Source organism: Lutjanus erythropterus, chromosome 15 (assembly GCF_056507025.1).
Source record: "Lutjanus erythropterus isolate fLutEry1 chromosome 15, fLutEry1.hap2, whole genome shotgun sequence".
Taxonomy (NCBI): Eukaryota; Metazoa; Chordata; class Actinopteri; order Lutjaniformes; family Lutjanidae; genus Lutjanus; species Lutjanus erythropterus.
In genome coordinates this window covers 35,013,824-35,034,684 of record NC_139331.1, presented here as the reverse complement: position 1 = coordinate 35,034,684, position 20,861 = coordinate 35,013,824, and the positions used below count along the sequence as shown (strand labels likewise).

The following is a 20,861-nucleotide window of genomic DNA, read 5'->3' as shown; positions in this document are numbered from 1 at the left end:
TTCGGAGCCGCTGCAGCCATTTTCTGTTTTGATTGGTTGCTGGGAGTAGAGGGCTGCAGCAGATCCACACCTTCAGTGTCTTTACAGTCCGACTGTGATTTTATTCTCTTCATGGTGTGTTAGTGTTCGTCCTGTCAGGACGGACACAACGTCTGCAACATTTACTTTGGATTCATACAACAAACTCCTGGCTACACTCAGGGAGACAGAGTCATCCATCAATCTGGATCAAAATAAATATTACATTTGACTAATCCTACAATTAAAGACTGTAAAACATGAACTGGAACTTTATTTATCTATTAAGTTTCATACAAATATAGCAGATACAATCCTTTATGCCGGTGTTCCCCAACCCTGGTCCTCAGAGCTCACTGTCCTGCATGTTTTAGATGTTTCTGCTCCAACACACCTGATTCAAATGATCAGGTTGTTGTCAGGCGTCTGCAGAGGCTTGATGACGAGCTGATCATTTGAATCAGGTGTGTGAGGACCAGGGTTGGAGAACACTGCTTTATACCTCACAGAAGATGTTGGGAAAAAGATACTGGTCAAAATTAATGTGTAACAATATTAATGTCCAAAAAATGTCAGTAATGTAAAATATCAGAAAAATATTAGCAAAATGTATAAAAATAAATTTGAAAGTTATTAGTAAAATGTCAGAAAATAATACTCAAATATGAGTAAAATATTAGAAAGATGTGAATAAAATATTACAGAAATTTGAGTAAAATGTCCAAAAAATAAATATATAAATATTAGAAAAATAGCCTACAAATGTCAAAAAAATTTGTTCTATTGCACATTTTATTCACCACTTTTATCTGCAGTCCAGTTCCGGGTTTTGAAGGGACAGTTTTCAGGCTTCATTTCATATTTGAAGGATGTTAATTTAAATGCTGTGTGCAGAGGCTCAATTCATTTTGGCCTAATATCTTATTTATTTATGACTATCTTTTGGCACCAGCTGGCTGAGCAGAACAGCTAAAGTTTTCTTCAAAAAGTATTTTATTTACCAGTTTTACATTCAGCATAGTAATGATGCTGCTGAAGTTAAACTCAGACAGACTGACTGATGTGATGTGCATTGTTTCAAATATATACAGTCTCTCAAATCGGATGAATCAACATTTTCCCACGGTCTACTATTAATAAAGCAAAGAATATCACAATAAATCATAATATCGAGTGTTTCGGCCCAGCCCTAATACTTTGCACAAAACTGATCAAATTTAAAACTCCTGAAATTCAGCACAAACTAGGCCTCATACTAAATAATCATCATGCTTCAGGAACTGGTACACCTCCATGATTTCAAAATGAAAATTCAAAACCCTGCTTCTTAAAGATGGTTCAGATACTCTTCATCCTCCGTCCGCCTCCTCCCACATTATCGTCTGTGTGTGTTAGTAATGGCTGCCTTCAGGGACCAGTGAAGGCATGTTCATTACTGGCTACAGACACACACACACACACACACACACACACACACACGTAGACGCACACACACACATGCACTGAGATAAACAATTTAAATGTAAATGTCAGTGGGGAAAGACAATAAGTCCAGACAGAATACTAATGAGTCTAACGGCTGTGTGTGCGTGAGTGTGTGTGTGTGTGTGTGTGTGTGTGTGTGTGTGTGTGTGTGTGTGTGTGTGTGTGTGTGTGTGCATGATTAAGAATTAAACAAAAGCTGGAAGCAGAAGATGTTACCTGTTTCCTAATGTACCTCTAATATGTTCTGAAATGCACACACCCTTCTAAGATTATAGCTGTCACACACACACACACACACACACACACACACACACACACACACACACACACACACACACACACACACACTTCACATCACTTTACAGTTATTTCTGGAAAGGTCAGAATAAGCGCTGATGAAACCACAGTCTTTTGATCGATATCTCTTGGTAATTTTGCTCTTGTTATAAGTGTCTGTTTTCCTGCAGAACACTTCAGTGTTTAGTTTTGGCTGCAAAAAGTCTCAGTTGTGTTTAAATTCCTACAGAACTTTTTTTTTTGCTGCAGCAGGAGCTTTCAATGTCTGAGTTTGGATTTGTTCCGCTCTGGCAGGTCACAAACCACAACTCGTGTGCAGGATTTGTGGTTCAGACCGACCTGGTGGTGCTCTGGGAAAACAACCGTGTTTTATTTGTGGCTGGTATCAATCTCACAGGGGTCTGCAACAACATGCAAACACAGGATCTGACTGCAAAGAGGAAGGGAGGAAAAGGTCATTTAGCACCTTTAAAAGCACATGCAAAAAAAGAGTCCTGCAGTCCAAATAGCGAGTTGGAGCCACAGACTGTGTATTAAGTAGGTTGAAACCTCATCTATGAGCTCTGCAGGCTGCTAGAGCTCTGCAGGAGGAACGAAACATCATAATTTGACAATAACAAGCGACAAGGAGTCCTTCACTGTAAGTTGATCAGCTGTTTATAACTGTCAATGTAAAGTTAAGCCTGTTATCTTGAAAACAAAAGCCTCATGCTCTGAAAATACACTGGAGTTTAAGTTCAGTAACTGCCTGCCAAACTCCATTAACATTTTGCTCAATTTAACCGTTATAAACATTTAGTCCTTCAAAAAGATTATTTAAGGTTTCTTGTGACTCATAAACAGACAAGAACTCATTCAGCAAACATTCGGTATTAATTTCAACTCTAATTAACAGTTTATTTATTTCAATGTAACATGTTTCATTCATTCATTCATTTTCTGTAACCGCTTAGTCCATAAGGGTCGCGGGCTGCTGGAGCCTATCCCAGCTGACATTGGGCGAGAGGCGGGGTTCACCCTGGACAAATCACCAGTTCATCACAGGGCTGACACATAGACAGACAACCACGCACACTCACATTCACACCTACGGGCAATTTAGAGTCACCAATTAACCTAGCATGCATGTCTTTGGACTGTGGGAGGAAGCCGGGGAACCCGGAGAGAACCCAAGCAGACACGGGGAGAACATGCAAACTCTGCACAGAAAGGCCCTGCTCCAGCCGGGGAGCTGGGGGATCGAACTCAGGACCTTCTTGCTTTTAACATGTTTCCTTAATCTTAATTTATTACAGTATATACATATATATACATATATATATACATATATATATATACATATATATGTATATATATATGTATATATATTACAGATTTCTCCTTTAATTGTTCCTTTTAGCTCTATTCAAACATACATTTTTACAGAAACAGACAATAGTTCAGTGAGATTTGGCACCTGAGAGCAGTGCATTATTTTGCCATTTAACCCCCTTTCTCAACCGCCGGTGTGTCAGACAAGTTTTTTTACTCACAACAGAAACGCTCTAATTTTAATCCATGCAGCTGCTTTCTCCAGCGCTGCGTGTCACATGTCTCAGCTGTGTTTCATGGGTGTAACCGCGACCTGAAGTGTTTATTTACGCTTCAAGCCTATTTCCTATTCCAGCCCAGAATAGGAATGTTTTTTTAGGAAGGACACCACAACTGTAGCACCGCTATCAGAGAAGAAAGTATGTTGAGGTCATTTTATCTTTTGTTACAGGACATACAGGACAGATTTCTCCTCTCATACAATCAAAGGTAACTGACATTTTTCACGTCAGCTTAATGAGAAAAAGTCGGAAAATTTCCAGCATCTGTGTGCAGATATTTAACATTTTGATGCAAAAGAAGCTGAGACAGCAGCTTCAAATAAATATATGATGCTAAAGGAATAATTAAGTACTTTGGCAAACACATCTCTTCACTGTCTTTCCCCAGGTGTAAAAGGTACTATATGAATCAATTTCCATGTATTACTCGCTTCGTATTGTCAATGTGTGAACGGACTGTAACGTGACTTAGAGAATGAAACGTTCCCAGACTTTTTCTCTTGCCTATAACAGCACTGATTCTTTTTTCTGGAAAAGGTTTGGGGACGTTTTTCTGGGAAAATCCAAAACATGAGGTTTACGTACGCTCCCGAGTGCCTTGCTTCTAGGGCTGAAGGATTTCGAAAAAGTATCTGATTGTGACTTATTTTATGACTCTTCATTGAAAAATATATTAAAAGTCTGATTTTCAGGGCGATCAGCACCAAATGATGTAGAAAATCAGTGATTAGATGATAAATTAATTATCTGTCAGCTATTAAATGAATTGCCAACTATTTTGATAATCGATCATTCAGTTTGGACCTTTTTTTTATCGATTATTTGAGAAAATGATTTACAGATCAATAGATAATGAATATAATGAAAATAGTTCTACAAAGATGTTTTCATAAGTCTGAGGAATCTGATGTTTATGTTTTCTGATGCTTCTCTGCAGCAGGATAATAATTTCATATACAATGCTATTTTGAAATACATTTTGTCTTTAACAAATATTGCATCTCCTGCGATATGAAATTTCATTGGGTCATTTTGTGATTTGGATTAATTGTTCAGCTCTACTTGCTTCTTTTCAGCTCCCCAACAGTGAGCAAAACTCAGCAACGTTAGTTTAAAAAAGGAGACCACTGACATCAACTAAAGACGGACACCCTCCACAACACGAGTCAAACTTTTCTTTATGGTCTGTATTCTGTTGTTCAATACAATAACACGAAGGAGTTAGCTGCTTGTCAAAACTGAGGCTAACTTGGCTTTCTAGTAGAAAGAAAGTAGTTCCAGTAGATTCTAGGTCTGCGGATTATCTTGAGTAACCGGGTCATGATCTTTGCAAAGAGACGTTGCTGTTGAGTGCCATCTATGATAAAGAGGAGACAGGAAAGTCAAACCAAAACAATCAACGTGTATAAAAAGCACAAAAAGAAAAGAAAAAAAATTGGATTTTGGGATGAACTGTTCCTTTAAAGACAAACCAACGTTTTGGATTTTCATTTTGTTCAAAGTGATCTTGTGTCTCTTACCAGTGGGAAAATTTCCTCACTGTGACATCTCTAGTCGGCATCCTCTCCCCGTGTATTTTCTGCTTTTTCTTTTTTCACCCTGATGCAGTTTTTTTTTCTCACACTGGCCAGAACAGCAGCTTGTAAATAAAGTAAATATACTATAAAATAAAAATCACAAGACGAGGTATAAATAATTTCCAAACACAAGAAAGAAAGATAGAAAACACCTTTTGAAAAACATTCATTAATATTCTCCGGTTATCTTCTTGCTGACACACACACACACACACACACACACACACACACACACACACACACACACACACACACACACACACACACACACACACACACACACACACATTCTGTATATATGGAGGCATTTTTCTGGAGAGTAATTATTCCATGCTGCACTCCTTTGAAATGCCTTTTTCTCGTGGTCGCCTTTATCTCTCTGGGAACGATAACAACGCTTCTTGTTGATTAATTGAATTCATATTCATGTGTGAGGTCGAACACAACAGTATGTTTGTGTGTGTGTGTGTGTGTGTGTGTGTGTGTGTGTGTGTGTGTGTGTGTGTGTGTGTGTGACTGAAGATGACGGGTCTGTTGTATTTTTTCTCAGCGTTGCTTCACCTTGCATTAACACTCTGAGCTGACTGAGGGAACAAAAATATTCAGGATATGCGTCTAAAAATACACAAAATATCTTCTTGTTCACTGCACAGCTGATACCTCTGCTGTCGTTTAAACAGAGGGAAGAGCAGAGGAGGGAAGTAACTGAGTACTAATACTTAGTTACTGTACTAAAGTAGATTTTTCAGGTATCTGTACTTTACTTGAGTATTTATTTACAGATGTAACAGGACAAAAAAGATGCAATAAGATGGAAAACAAAGCTAAAGACGAAACAAGCCAAAAAAGACGCAATGAGACAAAACACAACGTAGAAGATGTAACAAGGCAAGAAAGACAAAAACAACAAAAAATGTAACAGATGAGAAATGACATATATGAGATGTCAAGAAGAAAAACTAACAAGATGAAAATGATGTAACACAAACTACACACAAAAAAAGCTGTGAAAGATGCAACCAGATAAAACAGACAGAGATGGAGAAAAGATGAGGTTCTGTTAGTTTTGCACAGAAACAGTCAGTGGAAATGTCCTTTAGAGGACGACTTATTATCGTACTTTTTCATTTTCACTCGAGTAAAGATGTTGAATCAGTACCTCTACTTTCACTAGAGTCATTTTTTTACTCTCTAGATCTCTACTATCTGTACTTGAGTACAGATTGTGTGTACTTGCACCACCTCTGGGAAAGAAGTGCAGGTTGTTGAGCAGAATGTTTTTTTTATTTTACAACTAAATCACATCACAGTTTCTGACTGTTTGCACTGGCAACTAATTTTCTTTTATTTTCCAGTAAAGAGCAGTGAACGAGGTTAGAAAGCACTTCAGGACACTTCACATCAAACAGCTCACCACTTCATTTTAGGAACGTGTGTGTGTGTGTGTGTGTGTGTCAGTGAGTAACCAGCCTGCCTCCCAGTCTCCTCTACAGCTCCCTAAATCCTGTCACAATAATAAGCCTGATCACAGAGCAGGCCTTTATCCATGGCGACATCTGTGGCACACACACACACACACACACACACACACACACACACACACACACACACACACACACACACACACACACACTTTCTTCATTAGTGCTGCTCTATTTCAGCACAGGCCTGCATGTGTGTGTGAAGGCAGGCAGAATCAGCCAATCAGCACTCGATACACTCTGTTTTGTCTTCACACCCTTCATCACTTTTTAACTCTGCAGTGAAATCACAGATAACTGAATATAAAGATGAAATAAACAGGTTGGCTTTGAATTTATTCTTGTATAATGATCATTTACTGTGTCACTACAAGGTTTCAGAGACTATGAATCAGCCTTTTAAACAACGGATAAATGATTCTGTAAAGAAATAAGTGAGTTTCACTACATTTTGCCTCTCCAGGATAAACCAGCAGACAAAGTGTGTTTATGTCACCCTGCATACAGAGATGCTGAGTCAGGCTCCTGCGTCACAGTCTTTCTGTAGCTGGTTTATCTGTTTTTTACTTCTTTCGTGACCCGTGTTTTTTTTTTTCTTCCATTGTTTACCAGAGGCATAATGAAAACCATTATGGCTGCAGCAAGAACAGCCTCAAAGAAAGTCAACGCTGCAGCTAACGCTTACTTTCCTCGCGCTGTCATGCAGCCAGCTGACAGCAGAGCTCACAGCGAATGAGAGGAGACCGTAAAGGAGGTCATAAAGGTCTCTGGCCAGACTTGAAACGGGGATGTTGTAATTACATTCAGCGCCTTACACTGTGTGCACACGGGAGGTGTAGAGTGAGCAGCATGTACGCTTTAAATACACTCTCAGTCATGTTTATGTACATAAAGTAAAAGTAAAATGAGGCTGAAACGCCTCCTGCAGACACACTGGTAATCCCCTAAATCACCACTTAAAGGACCAGTGTAGGGCTGCAACTAATGATTACTTTTACATTACAACAATTACTCAAACCAATTAATCGATTACTAAAATAGTTGGCAATTGATTTAATAATCAATTAATTTATTAATTGTTGCAGTTCTAGACCAGTGTGTAGGATTTAGTGGCATCTAGCAGTGAGCTAGCAGATTGCAAACACCTTGGGCCTGCTAATCTAAAGAGTAAGTTGAAAGCATGATGCAAGGCGCTGTGGATTTAATTCAAGGTGTGTCCAAATCCACCTTTGCCGTCTTGCATCAGGGGCACAGGGGTTTCCTGCCCCGTCCCGCCTCTTGCTCCAGCAGCACATAGCAGGATAAATAATCAGCTGTGCCCAAGTGCCATGGGTGAGTTTTAGGTCGAACATGCAATAAAACAATCAGTGGTGGCAGCATGGCGGCAGATTTAACAGGTGAAAAGATTTTCAAGAGAGGAGAAAGATCTCCTGGTTAGAGAGGTGAGAGTGAGAGATACATGGAGATTACATGTGTGTTTGTGTGTAATTTTACATTAACACCTGCAAAAAGTAAAATACATGAACAGTAAAAGTCCTGCAGATATGTAACTGGTTATGTGTTACACTGAAGTACCCTGAAATTATGATGTATAATTCACTATTATCATCGTCATTATTATACAGCTATGCTAGGCTAACTGCTGCTCACTATACTCTCTGTCGTTATCATACAACTTTAGTTTGAAGTGTGTTTTACAGACAGGTTCGTCCTAGTTTTGTAAGAGAGTGAAACATAAATATAGAAGGTGTGCGGTGCAGCAACTGGTGTAAGAATATTTTCTTTCTCAACATTTTTGTGAGTTTATTTAATTTCAAAAGCTAAGAGCTTTAACAGAGAGAGGATCGGACTCCTTTCGTGTCTGGGGAGGGGAAGGAGAGCATCTCCGCTGCAACTTACGTCACTGCTTTTTTGAACTGCTGAGTGGGAGTTTCCATTTGGAAAAACCTCAAAAAGAACGACGATGGAGTTGCTCTCTAAGAAAGTAAGCAGGACCTGAAGATGCAACGTCGGTGCAGTGACAAAAACTAAACTCTGCTGACTTGCAGCAACTCTGAGGGAGCATACCACCATAAATACAAAATGATTTAAATCACGATGTTACGATGGTGGAGGGCTCAGTGGTCGATGACAGAACTGCATTCTCACAATCAATATCAGCAAAATATAACAGAATATCATCTTTATCTGCGTCCCATTTCTTTCTCCCTACTTGCTGGAAATTAAAACACCATGAGACCAGACTCACAACGCTGCCCTGGACTGGAGAGGAGCTGCAACCTGGTCTGAACGTCCAGGGCTCTCCCCTTCTCCTCCCCCTGGAGCTCCAGACCTGACAGTGATAAATGAAACACTGCAGCTAATGTCTGGCTAGGGGATATTGGAGAGTCTACACACACACACACACACACACACACACACACACACACACACACACACACACACACACACACACACACACACACACACACACACAGATTGCCTCAACTGCTCTGCAATTAAATCTACAAAGTAACCTCCCCCCACCCTCTCCTCCTCCTCCTGTGTCTCTCTCTGTGATTGCCTGGTTTCTTCATCTTCCTCCTGCTCCCCCCTCCTTTTTCTTATCATCCTCCTCTTTACATCTCCCTCCTCCACCCATGTCTCTCTCTCACTCTCTCTCTCTCTCTCCGTTTATTTCTCCCTACCTCAGTGTTTCTCTCTCTCCCTCCGTCTGAGCCTCTCAATCAGCTCCTCTGATTGCCATCATCGTTTTTATTACTGCCCATCATTACAACCAGCAGTGTTATCCTCATTGTTCTGCCGCTGACAGCCTTCTGCGCTCGTCTCCTAACACGCAGGACATCTCAAGGAAGCCGCGTACTTGGCTTAAATTATTCAGCTTTATAAATAGAGCAAGTTTTTGTTAGAAAACAAACTGCTTCAGTGGGCTTCACACACACAATAGCCAAGGTTGCTGTTGAGGAGATGCTCGCCACTTCATGTGAATGTGGAGGACTGAACGTTTAAAACACTCGACTATAGCCTCCAAAATGATGAAGGTTGTACGTTATGAAAGGCAGCTGTATGGGACTGGTTTATGATGTAGAGGGCAGAGTTTCCCTCAGGAAAGCAGAGACATTAAGGTGACATTAAAACACAAGTGGAGCTGGTCATCATCTATTTATCCTCAGCTCCATGTTTTATGTAAAGTCGATGATTATAAAACTTTAACCTCGAGGGGTCAGTGCTGTTGTTCTTTATTTGGGTCTGCCTGGGTCGGGCATTTTAAAGGGATACTTCATGCAGAAATGAAAATGCAGCCATTATCTACTCATCACTCCTCGTGCTGATTAAAGGTCTGGTTTATTTTGTTGGTCCACAAAACAGAATCTCCCAAACAACTGAAGTGAATGTTGAACAGTTTTCAAACATAAAACAGAATAAAAAGAGTTGGTGTAATCAAAGTGTCCTAAAGCCCCAACATGCCAAGTTGACTAAAATAAAGTTAACACCGTGTTTTTGGCCTGAATCTTCACTGTAGATCCTGAGCTTGGAGCCACGTTCATGTAGACGCTGTCTGAACTGGGTGTGTGTGGTGTGACGGTGTGCAAACAGCATGCTGGGACTTCAGGAGACTTGGCTTACTCCAGATGAGCAGTATGGAGGCATTTTGGGGTTTCTTTACGGTTGTTTTTTATGTTTGAAAACTGGTCACCATTCCCTGATTTCCTGTGACACTTTGAGGACTAACAACATAAAACTGACCACCAGTTGGCACGAGGGTGAGTAGATAATGACTGAATTTTCATTTTTGGGTGAAGTATCCCTTTAAGATGAGGTCATGGCAGAGCTGTCGTACTGGACGGCATTAGATTTTACAAGTTTACCTAATGAAGTGGCCAGTGAGTGGATGCTCAATTTTATTCTTGACGGTGGAAAAAAAATCACATTTTGTTTCTGTGGACTCCAGAAATTAAATGCAATAATTTATTAAGAGGTGTACTGATTGAACACAGTCTGTATTTTCCCTTTAATAAGTAATAAGTCACATGGTTCTTTGCAGGAAACTTTTTAAAGTTTTTAAAGTGTTACGATATCTCCTCTGTTTTTATTTTTCTGGTCACAGGGCGCATACGCCGCAATATTATTGAATTATCGCCTGAACTGCACCTTCTGCGCCTTGTTTCCTGTTCTGTTCTCCTTTTCTTCATCTCCTCTGAAGCTTTGAAGCACTCGATTGACAGCTATGTGTGTAATTAGAGCGGCGGTTGGGGTTAATAAGTCACCACAGGCTGTAAACGTGTGTGTGTGTGTGTGTGTGTGTGTGTGAGTTTGAGACTCGATCGATCACTCAGAGCCATTAGTAGTAAGAGTGTGTCCGTGTGGCGCAGGCTGGTGGGGCGCAAGACACAGTCCTTAATGCACTTTGCACTTTAAGATGGTGGACTGATTAGAACCTTTCAGACATGGAATCTGTACAACTGCTGGTTACAGCACAGTGTGTGTGTGAACACAAAAAGCCATTAGTTTGATATATGGATGTAAGTCTGTGCTGTAGAAAATGTTGATGTTGACAGGTGGACTCAATGCTCATGAAGAGATACATGAAGAGATGTTGTTTACTGCAGCATGTAAAAAAGATTTTATTAACATCAATACATTTATGAAATGAAGAGAGCTCCTCATTGTTCTGTGTACATCATCATCTCTTCCGTTTGTGAAAGAAGAACAAATCGTTCCTGTGTTTAATACTTAAACTCCAGCTAACTCTGTGATGTAAAGATGGCCTCTAGTCAGCACTTCAGCATCGCTTTGTTTAGCGTTAAAAAGCTGCAGGAAGGAAGCTGACCTAAAATGTACAGCAGGTGCAGGAGAGAAGACAGATGTGCATTGCATCTAAACAATTATTTTTCACTCTCAGCTGCAGAGTTAATTCAGCCAATCAGACAGACAGACACCCAAAAGTTTGACTATCTTCTCCAAAGTGAACACAGACTTTGATTAAATACCAGATATTGGCCAGTTAGTGTCATTTACCTCTGAGGAAAATCCCACCAGACTGAAAATGATTTAATAATTAGGGCTGTCCCCGACTGGGATTATTGTTTGCCATTGAAGACGAATATTCAGCGATTGTTTTGACTGAAATTGCGATTACAATATGTGATAAAATTAGTGCAAATAATCAGCTTTGCATTACAATTTTCATTTCTACTGAAAAAACTATTAAAATAGTAATTATGTGATACTTATTGAGGTATTGAAACAAGCATATTTTCTTTCATCTGCATCTCTGCAGTTCTACAGTACTTCATTAAAATGCTGTTTTAGTGCAATTGCAATTAATTGTGCAGCCCTACTCTTTTTTTTTACCGAACCAGACTTGGTGATTGTTGGGACAGCGGTAAGACAGACCAAGACCAAGGTGAGTTTTTGTCGTGTTTGAATGAAGCTGACGACGATTGGATGGTGTTGAAATAACAATTTAACAAAGCGAGTCTGGTTAGTTTGGTGACAGCAATGAATCAGCTGTTTCTGGTTCGGCAAAACATATCTTACTCTTTAAAAAAGGGCCTCTGACTGTAACGACATGAGGATCTGAGTCAGTGGCAAAAACAGGCACAAGTAAATGAGTGTCTTCCAGCCTGCAGGCTCCTGCAGGTCAGCTGCGCTCCGTTTCTATCACTCTTCTCTGTTTCCATCACAGTTAAACAGTATTAAAATATTCATTACATATATGCTTGTTAAATTATATAACATTCTGCATCCTTGCATAATCACATAGAAAAGATCTAACCCTAACCCTCCAAAATGAACTACATCTGCCACCATATCACTAGTCTGTGATAAAACTGATATTGTATCAGTCTCAAAAATCCCATATCAGTCAGCTCTACACCTTTTACACCTGGGATTATCTTGTGTTTTCAGATAAAACAACATTAGCATTGACTATCTGAGTGAAAACACAGTTAACCTCTCAGCCTCTGTTTGTCTCCTCCTCTCTGTGTGTTGATCCATAGATTCTCCCTCATCTGTTATGTCGCTCACGTTCTCCCCTAAACGCCCGTCATTTCGCCCGTCAAGGTTATCGGGCCACTGTGCAAACAACAAAGAGCTCTGCTGATGGGATCGCGCACCAACACGCGCTCATTCGCTGGAATCCCTCTGTGTTGTCGTGGTAACGGCTGTGACAAAGGTAGATGGATTGAGGAGTGTCGGCCTGAACCTGATAACACTGCACACAGTCGCTTAACAGGTACAAGAGATGAGATGGAAAGACTGACAGAGGTTTACAGCAGCAGCAGCTTCACCTGGATTCACCTGATCTGTGCATCTGACGGCCACAAGTATGTGGACACCAGAACATTACAACCACATGTGATTGGTGAACTGTGATGGAGGAAGTATTGAGATCATTTACTGGAGTAAAAGTACTGATAAAAACTATAAGATACTTTCTTATAAGTTAAAGACTTGCATTGAAAATATCACTTGAAGTAAATGTGTGTATAATCAGGAAAATGTACTTAAAGTATTAAAAATAAAAGAACTAAATGCACAAAATGTCCCCTGTGACTGTTAGATTATTATGACTGATGCACTTGAACTATTCTGAATGGGACTGCACCTAATAATTACTTTCATTATGAATTAATCTCCTGATTGTTTTCTCTATTACTCAACTGATTGTTTTTGGTTTTTATAAGAGTTATTAAAATAATGAGAAACTTCACAATGTTTTGTTTGGTCCAAACAAAAGTCCAAACCTCAAAATTATCCAGAATACATTAAAATAATTGAAATTAATTAAAGCAAAAGCAGCGACTCTTCTCAGTTGTGAAGCTGGAAACATGAAATGTTGGATTTTAGGGGATTCAAATGAGAAATCTATAATATATCTATAATATACACTGCAGCCACGCAAAAAACTGTTTTTGTTTGCCCGTTTCACGTTAATTAGAGATCAAATTAATGCCGAATATTCACCAAATTAGTTCATGTGTGTTCATTTGTTGTAGGAAGTTGCATAGAAGCCATAAAAGTTTATAACAGTTAAACTGAGCAATGGCAGGCAGTGAGACAGACAGTCACTGAGCTGAACTCCAGAGTGTGTGTTTTCAGAGCAGTGGGATTTTGTTTTCAGGATAACGAGCTAAACTTAACATCAGACAACTGACAGTTTTAAACAGCTGATCAGCGGAGGACTCGTCATCGTTTGTTACTGTCAAATCACTATGCAGCACAACAACATCTCAAACATCATCAAACATCTCACTCCAACCACAGATCACACATTAAATATGATTTTAACCTATTTAATAAACAGTCTATGGCTCCAACTCACTCACTCAGTTTTGCAACACAACTGCAACATAATGCTCCTTTAAACAATGAATTAAGTATCTGCCAGTTAACTGTCTTTCAACATACATATTACATATATACAACATATTGACTTGTCTGATTGATTCAGCTGTCCTGGTATGAAATTATGGTTTTCAGATCACATGCAAGTAACCAGTGATCAAAAGTACAGTTGCAACTGTTATTATTTCTTTCTTGCTTTCTCTTAAATATTGATTTGGGGTTTTATGCCTTTAATTTTCAGGACAGCTGAAGACATGACAGAAACAGGAGAGAGAGGGGGGGGGGGGTTGGGGGGGGGATAGCTGGTGGTAATCAAACCCACAGCCTCAGTGCATGGACTAACCGCTTCACCAACTGAGGTACCACGCCACCAACAAGTGTTATTATTTCAATTTTTATAAAAGTAGTAACTGACTTTTGAGTCAACTTTTAATTGCTTCTTTCGTCTGACTAGTCTAAACCCAGTGAAAAAAAAATCTAGTGTTGAATTTTAAATAATATGCAGCAAACAAAATGCAGAAAATGCCAGAGCGCCTGGTTTGGAGAAGCAGAGAGGAGTTTCTGTGTTTTAAAGCGTTAGTTCAGATCCACACAAGTGATCACAAAACACAATAACACAAAACAAACTAACCAATCGAGGCAGCGGTAGATCAGCAACTCCCATCTTCTGTGAGGTTAAATTTCTAATTTTGACAAAGGAGTCTGGTGGCTTAAAAGATCACAATATTTGGCTTATATAAAGGCTTTACTTCCAGTCGGACAGGGCTGTCTGCTGGCAACATAAAGCTGAGAAAATATTCTAAATACGGCCTCATACAACCCCACTTAAAAAACTATGCTAACTTTCCCTTTAAGTAGCTTGAACAAGCATATATTCTGTTATTTTTACCTATATATTGCTCTAGGGATTGATTAGTTATCAAAATTAATAGATGTATTGTCTTTCATTTCAGCACTGGATTATTTGTTGTTCATCCTAGTTTTATCTCGGCCCTGGAGGTCAACTAACTGTTACTTGGACTGCAGCTGAAGCTGCCGTGGGCAGTTCATTATGGACAGAATCAAAAACAGCTGGCCACGAGGGTTTTTGGCTTAAACTGAGCCGCAGCTTTCAGCTCGCAGCGAACAGAGCCAAGAAACAACTTTTTATTTTTTAAATAAACTTGTTGAAATCAGAATCGTATTAGCATAATATCTCTCCTGATATTTATACCAACCTCGAAGAATCTCTGAGAGTAAGAAATCACTCATTCCACTCCAGCAAGCTGCAATAATAATGATTTACACCTGCTAATTAAAAAAACAGCTGCTGGGCGTGTGAAAACATCTGTGTGAAGCTGTGATGAGGATGACATTAACTTCTTCATTAGGCTTTCACTTTGACTTTTTCCATCTGTGTGTGTGTGTGTGTGTGTGTGTGTGTGTGTGTGTGTGTGTGTGTGTGTGAGTTTGGAGGAGGAGAGGTTTAGAGGGTGGAATAAAATATTAAGAGGGTAACGCCCAGGTAAACAAGAGGCTTAACCTCAAACACGTAAACATTACCACTTAAACTAATACATTTTTTACAATATATATGTTAACATTACAAGGTTAATGTTGTGAGAGAGAAGTAGAAAGACAAGAAGCCAATCAGAACTCGCCTTATTTCTCTGTAAGTTTGACCTCATTTCATTTTTGCACACTGGCTGCATGTCTCACAGGGACAGTTCACCCCAAAATCAAAAATACATATTTTTCCCCTGGCCTGGAGTGTAATTTATCCATCTGGATTTTTGTAGTCTGAGTTGCAGAGTTTTGGGAGTAAACTGCATTTGGCTCGTGGTGCTCAAAGCACAAAAACAAACTTCTGAAAAATTCAAAACCAAAAATCATGGCCTGGTTTCTCATGATGATCCACAGACCTTGCTGTGAGCAGTTTTGTGTAGGAACTACTTTCTTTCTGTAGCAGAATCTATTTTCCTTCTACAAGAAAGGAAATAGGTCTGTAGTGTAAACGGACCATGATTTTTGAAAAGAGTCACTGCTACTCTGAAAAAGTGTGTTTAAAGTATGATTGGTCATACTTTAAACACACTTTTGCAATAAAGCAGGAGCCATTAAGATGTGGAAAATAGATTTAACCATGGAAATGTGTCTAGCTTGCACACAACTTTGGCATTATGAGGCTCCACAATTTTGCGATCTACTTACCAAAATCCAAAGTAGTTCCAAACAGGGCTTTTAAGATTGCCTGAAGTCTAATCAACACAGTTGTGGTCGACTGGCCTGTTCGGCCTGACCTACATTTCAGTGACTCCCGTCCTGCAGGTGCATTCAGCTCAGCGGTGCAGACCCATGTGAGAGCTCACGAGGCATAGACGGCCACGGCCCCACAGTCACAGTCCAATTTATTATTTTTTTCCCATTCCAGATTTCAGAAATTTGTTTCCAGCAGTTCTAAAGTGATGGTTGATGCACGCTGAATTGAGGAAAAGGTGAGCGGTGAAGTTGTCAGTCTGGCAGTAAATGTACAGTTCAGTTTTGAGTTTGTCACCGAATAAAAGCTGCAGCTTCTCAAGACTGAAGCAGAGCTTGTATGCGTCTGTTGTTTAAATCGCTATGACTCAGCACGGCCTTGAGTTGAATGCCGCCATAACACCGTATAACCCGGTAAAATGTAAGGAAAATATGAAGGTACAGAAAAATAAGATACTGCTCGAGCCTAATCTGAACATCTACCATTTCACAAAAACTGGACAAGCTCCAGAACATCCACTAAACGGACATTTCAGTCCAATCTATCATCCCTATTTCACAGATCAGAATCTAAAATCCAAAGGCACCGTGTCATTATCAACCAAGTCAGCTGTGTTAAGATATTCAATGGATCAAACAACATGGAAACAGCAGCTTTTATGTTTAGTTGATCTTTAGTTGAGGCTTCTGGCCCATCTTCGCCTGCTTCATACATTTCCAGACAAAACAAGTCACCATATTAGCATGAAACGATATTCCCCAAAACACTTTAACAATAATCCAGCGGATTTAGTCGAAGACCTTTCAAAGCCGAACAAGAATTCATGCACAAACCTCCTGCTTGGCGTGGCTTTGGCCTTCCTCTGGCTGCTAGTAGACGCTCTGAAGTCAAACGTCCGTCCTTGTCCGGGTCATAGACGTTGTTGGGCTATTCAAAAAAAACTCAATATACGCTACTTTTAAATTTACAGGTCGACTTATCGGGTATTGTGTCCGAGTTTCACTTTGTCTCCCAAACCTGATCGTGTCTGATGTCTCCGATGCGGAATCTTGTCCAAAAAGAAAAAAATCGCCTGTTTTGTTTTTTGGTTTCCATAGCCTTTTCAGAAGAGTTTTCAGTCGTTTGAAAGAACTTTTTCTCTCTCGTCTTTTCGGAGCCGTGGCAGAGCTCGTCCCCATCCACCACCACCACCACCAGCACCACCACGCCTGGACATTTCTTGATTTCCTCTGGCGCTGCAGCCCTGAGCCAGACAGACAAAGGAGGGGAAGCCCTGCCAAGTCTCTCCACTGCAGGCATGGCTTTTCCTTCCCTCCCTGCTCCCTCGCTCTTTCTTCGTCTCTCTCGATCATGGCAGCGTTCCCGAGAAGCTCTGGCGATGCTCCAGCGTGTCTGCCACTCCGTCTGAACCTTTCCATCCATCCATCCATCCATCCATCCATCCATCCATCCCAATCGTCCTTTTCGCGGTGGACCCCCGCCCTCCTAACCCCTCCACTCCCACATCCTCCTTTCCCCCGTCCAACCCCCTCCACAAAAAACACTGAACACACTTTGGGTAAACTAAATTTAAAAGAAAGATTTAAAATCACAAACATTTGACTCTGTCTTTCTCCCATCTTACCGTTTTTTGTCTTTGTCTCTTTAACCCAAAAACAACGAGTCAATACATCGTCTCCACACAACCTTTACACTTACAACTTATTTCTGTCATTTTTCTCTGCTCGGTGTTAAAGGGTAGCGAGTGAGTGTGTGTGCGTCGGAGTGTGTGTGTATGTGAGTGTCTTGTGTCTTTTGTTCGGTGCCAGTGCAGATCTATTCATCATGTGCCAAGACTCAGCGCCCTCACTTGTAGTGAAGAGGGGGCAGATTGGTGCCAACTGCCCCGACTGCCAACTTAGTGCTGCTGTCGGTCTGTTTATACACAGAAAAACTCTCTGTCCCACAAACACACACTTTTGTTTGAGCCATTTATACGTTAGAGTGACAATTATTCTTGGGAATAAATAAATAAATCAACAGATGTATAGATTAGGGCTGCACGATTATGGCCAAAATTGATACAGAGATCAGAATTATTTTGCAGCTGCAACTAACGATACTTTAATATCTATTAATTTGTCAATTCTCATAATTAATTGATTAATCATTTAGTCTATAAAATGTGATAAATATATTAAGTATTTCAAAAATTGGTCACAGTGAGCTGTGAGCCTTTGTCATTATTATCATTATTATATTATAATTTGAAATATTATCCATTATTCACTTTCAGTTTAATGAATAACTTAGGGCTGCCCCAAACTAAGATTTTTCTTAGAATCAGAATCAGGAATACTTCAGAAATACTTCACAAAACATCCAAACAGTCAGAGAAATTAAAAGTGTGTGTTAACCTGACACACAATCCATAGAAACTGTTTGGAAAAGGGCAAATACTTTCAATCAACCCTTGGCAGGTGATTGGATGAACCGTCTATCACGAGCTAGCTTCAACCAATCAGATCAACTCAACGAACCGAGGCCAAAGATGCCCTGAAGAGCAAAAATATTTTTTCCTTCAATAAAAGCCTTCAGTGTCGTTCTTTGCTTTTCTTTAAATGAAGAAATCCTCTCCAGTTCTGATATAACTGATGCTATCACAGTATCTACGCTAACATCTTCAGGAGCCGCCATTGTTTGTTCAAGACAAGTCAGATTAATTTGACTAAAGTTGCACTTTCAATATGATTGGTGGAAATGATCTGTTTTGCTTTACAATGTAATGTAATATGATGTCATGTTCACTAAAAAAAACACTAATAAAATTGTGATGATGTGATATTTATTGAGGTCTGAACCAAACACATGTTTTCTTTCATCTGAAGAAAAAGATTTTTTAAGCCAGGTCATCTCTACAGCACTACAGTACTTCATTAAAATGCTGTTTTCTCACACATTTTCTCAAAAAAATGTGATTTGGTTCTGGTTCTGCAGTTTGAATATTTCACTTGGCCATATTGTGATTTTATTACAATTTCCACTGATTGTGCAGCCCTACTTTGCATCCACCAAAGAAACGAGTAAAATCAGCAGGGTGGGAGCATTTTGGGTAAATCCAGAATGACCAGAGAGTTACTCAGGACAACGGATCACCCGTCTGCAAGCTGCATGTATTTTTTTTTATTATTTTCTCAATTAATCAATTATTAATCGATTAACGGTTTGGTCCGAAAAATGTCAGAAAATGGTGAAACTGTTGATCAAGTTTTCAAAAGCCCAAGGTGACGTCCTCAGATGTTTTTGTTTGTCCAAAACCCAAAGATATTCAGTTTGCTATCATAAGAGGAGTAAAGAAACCTGAAAATATTCACATTTGAGAGGCTACAATCTGAGAATTTGGACTTTCTGTAACTCAAATTGATCAATTGTTGTAGCTGTATTTATGTTTCATCCTGTTGCTTCCTCCTATCTGTGCTGCGTAAACGTTTAGCATTGTAGGTTAATATACCAGGTGTAAAACACTAATGTGACCTCAGGAGCTGGCAGACTTCCAGTATCATGGGATCTAGTTAATTGCATTCTAGTTATTAATACACTTCATGCACATTCTCAGTTTCTTTCTATCAACTTTACTAAAACTTTAAACAAAAAAACAAACAAAAAACAATAATAAACAGGGTTTTCGTGAATGACAGTTGATGACAAAAATACTTTAGTTTAATACATTTCTGTGAGTTTTATATATTAGTAGTGTTATGACATTAATTAATGCATAGTAATCATAATCGTGTGTGATGAGGTTTGTTTTTACATTAACAGTTACATTAACTGCACTGACTGAACGGTGCCTTTATGTGCTTGCAGGCTCCCTTAAACTGCAACTGGCTACTCTAGTCTACTTTGAAGGCAAGCGTTCTTATCCAGAAGGGAACCCCAAACCCGTGAGCGATCTCGCGAGAGTGATTGTTATATCACAAAACATGATCTTTTCGTCAGTGTAACTAAGTGTCTTGTTTTCCCTCGACTTATCCAGATATTAACCACAGCGACGTGACATTGTGAAACACAATGGTACACAATTAAGAAACAAACCTCACAAATCTCGCGAGAGTGTCACTGATCTAGGATTCCCTTCTAGGCAAGCTGCAACTTCTGTCAAGCAGTTTCCTACTAGGGTTTCCTACTACATAACTACAACTATTCTTGTCGTGTAAGGAAGAAAACACCTCAAACTTTAGCCTAGGGAAACCAGAACACCGCACAAATCAACAAGTTGTTCACTTTGGTTCGTTATCTCACGTGGCCATAAAGTTGTATCATTTTGCTACAGAAGCTAACGTTAGCGTGCTAAAGCTAGCAGCCGAGGGACCAGTCTTACCGGAGACTTTCATGCTTTCAGTCCGGCCGGGCAGCGCTGTCTCTGGGGTCGGCATCTGGGCTTTAGAGGCCATATCTCCCATCCTGCTGTTCACAAAATGTCGCCAAACCAGACGGATCCGGGAGGAGGAGACCATTGAACCAGCAGCACCACCAACACACTCCTGCTGCACACTGAGGGTTAGCTCGGTTAGCTAACAGCTACATAACAAAGTTATCTAACGTCAACACAGATCTTGTGTAAGTCAAGGTTCCCACGTGTTACTGACCATGACCGTAAACAAAACATAATATCATATATACTATGCATTCTTCTACCCTGATATCAGACATTTGTTAGTCAGTAAGCTAATTAATAAGAATTTCTACACAAATGATGACCAAGCAGCCTTTTTTTGGAGAAATTCGTAACGTCTAATGTACCTTTTTTTTTTTTTTTTTTTTTTTTTTTCACATTTAATTG

At 39.7% G+C, this 20,861-nt stretch overlaps 1 protein-coding gene across 2 annotated transcripts in view; it reads right to left on the bottom strand.

Moving 5' to 3' along the window:
- msraa (methionine sulfoxide reductase Aa) overlaps positions 1 to 20,624 on the bottom strand; it is a 44,982-nt gene extending 24,358 nt beyond the window's left edge. The window contains exon 1 of one of the 2 annotated variants that reach the window (XM_084737504.1): positions 20,400 to 20,624. In XM_084737504.1, the coding sequence (XP_084593630.1) occupies positions 20,400 to 20,535 (136 nt within the window). In that variant the 5' untranslated portion in view covers positions 20,536 to 20,624. The remainder of the gene's footprint in view (positions 1 to 20,399) is intronic. The other variant, XM_084737503.1, reaches the window with a different exon arrangement.
- Between the last annotated feature and the right edge of the window lie 237 nt (positions 20,625 to 20,861).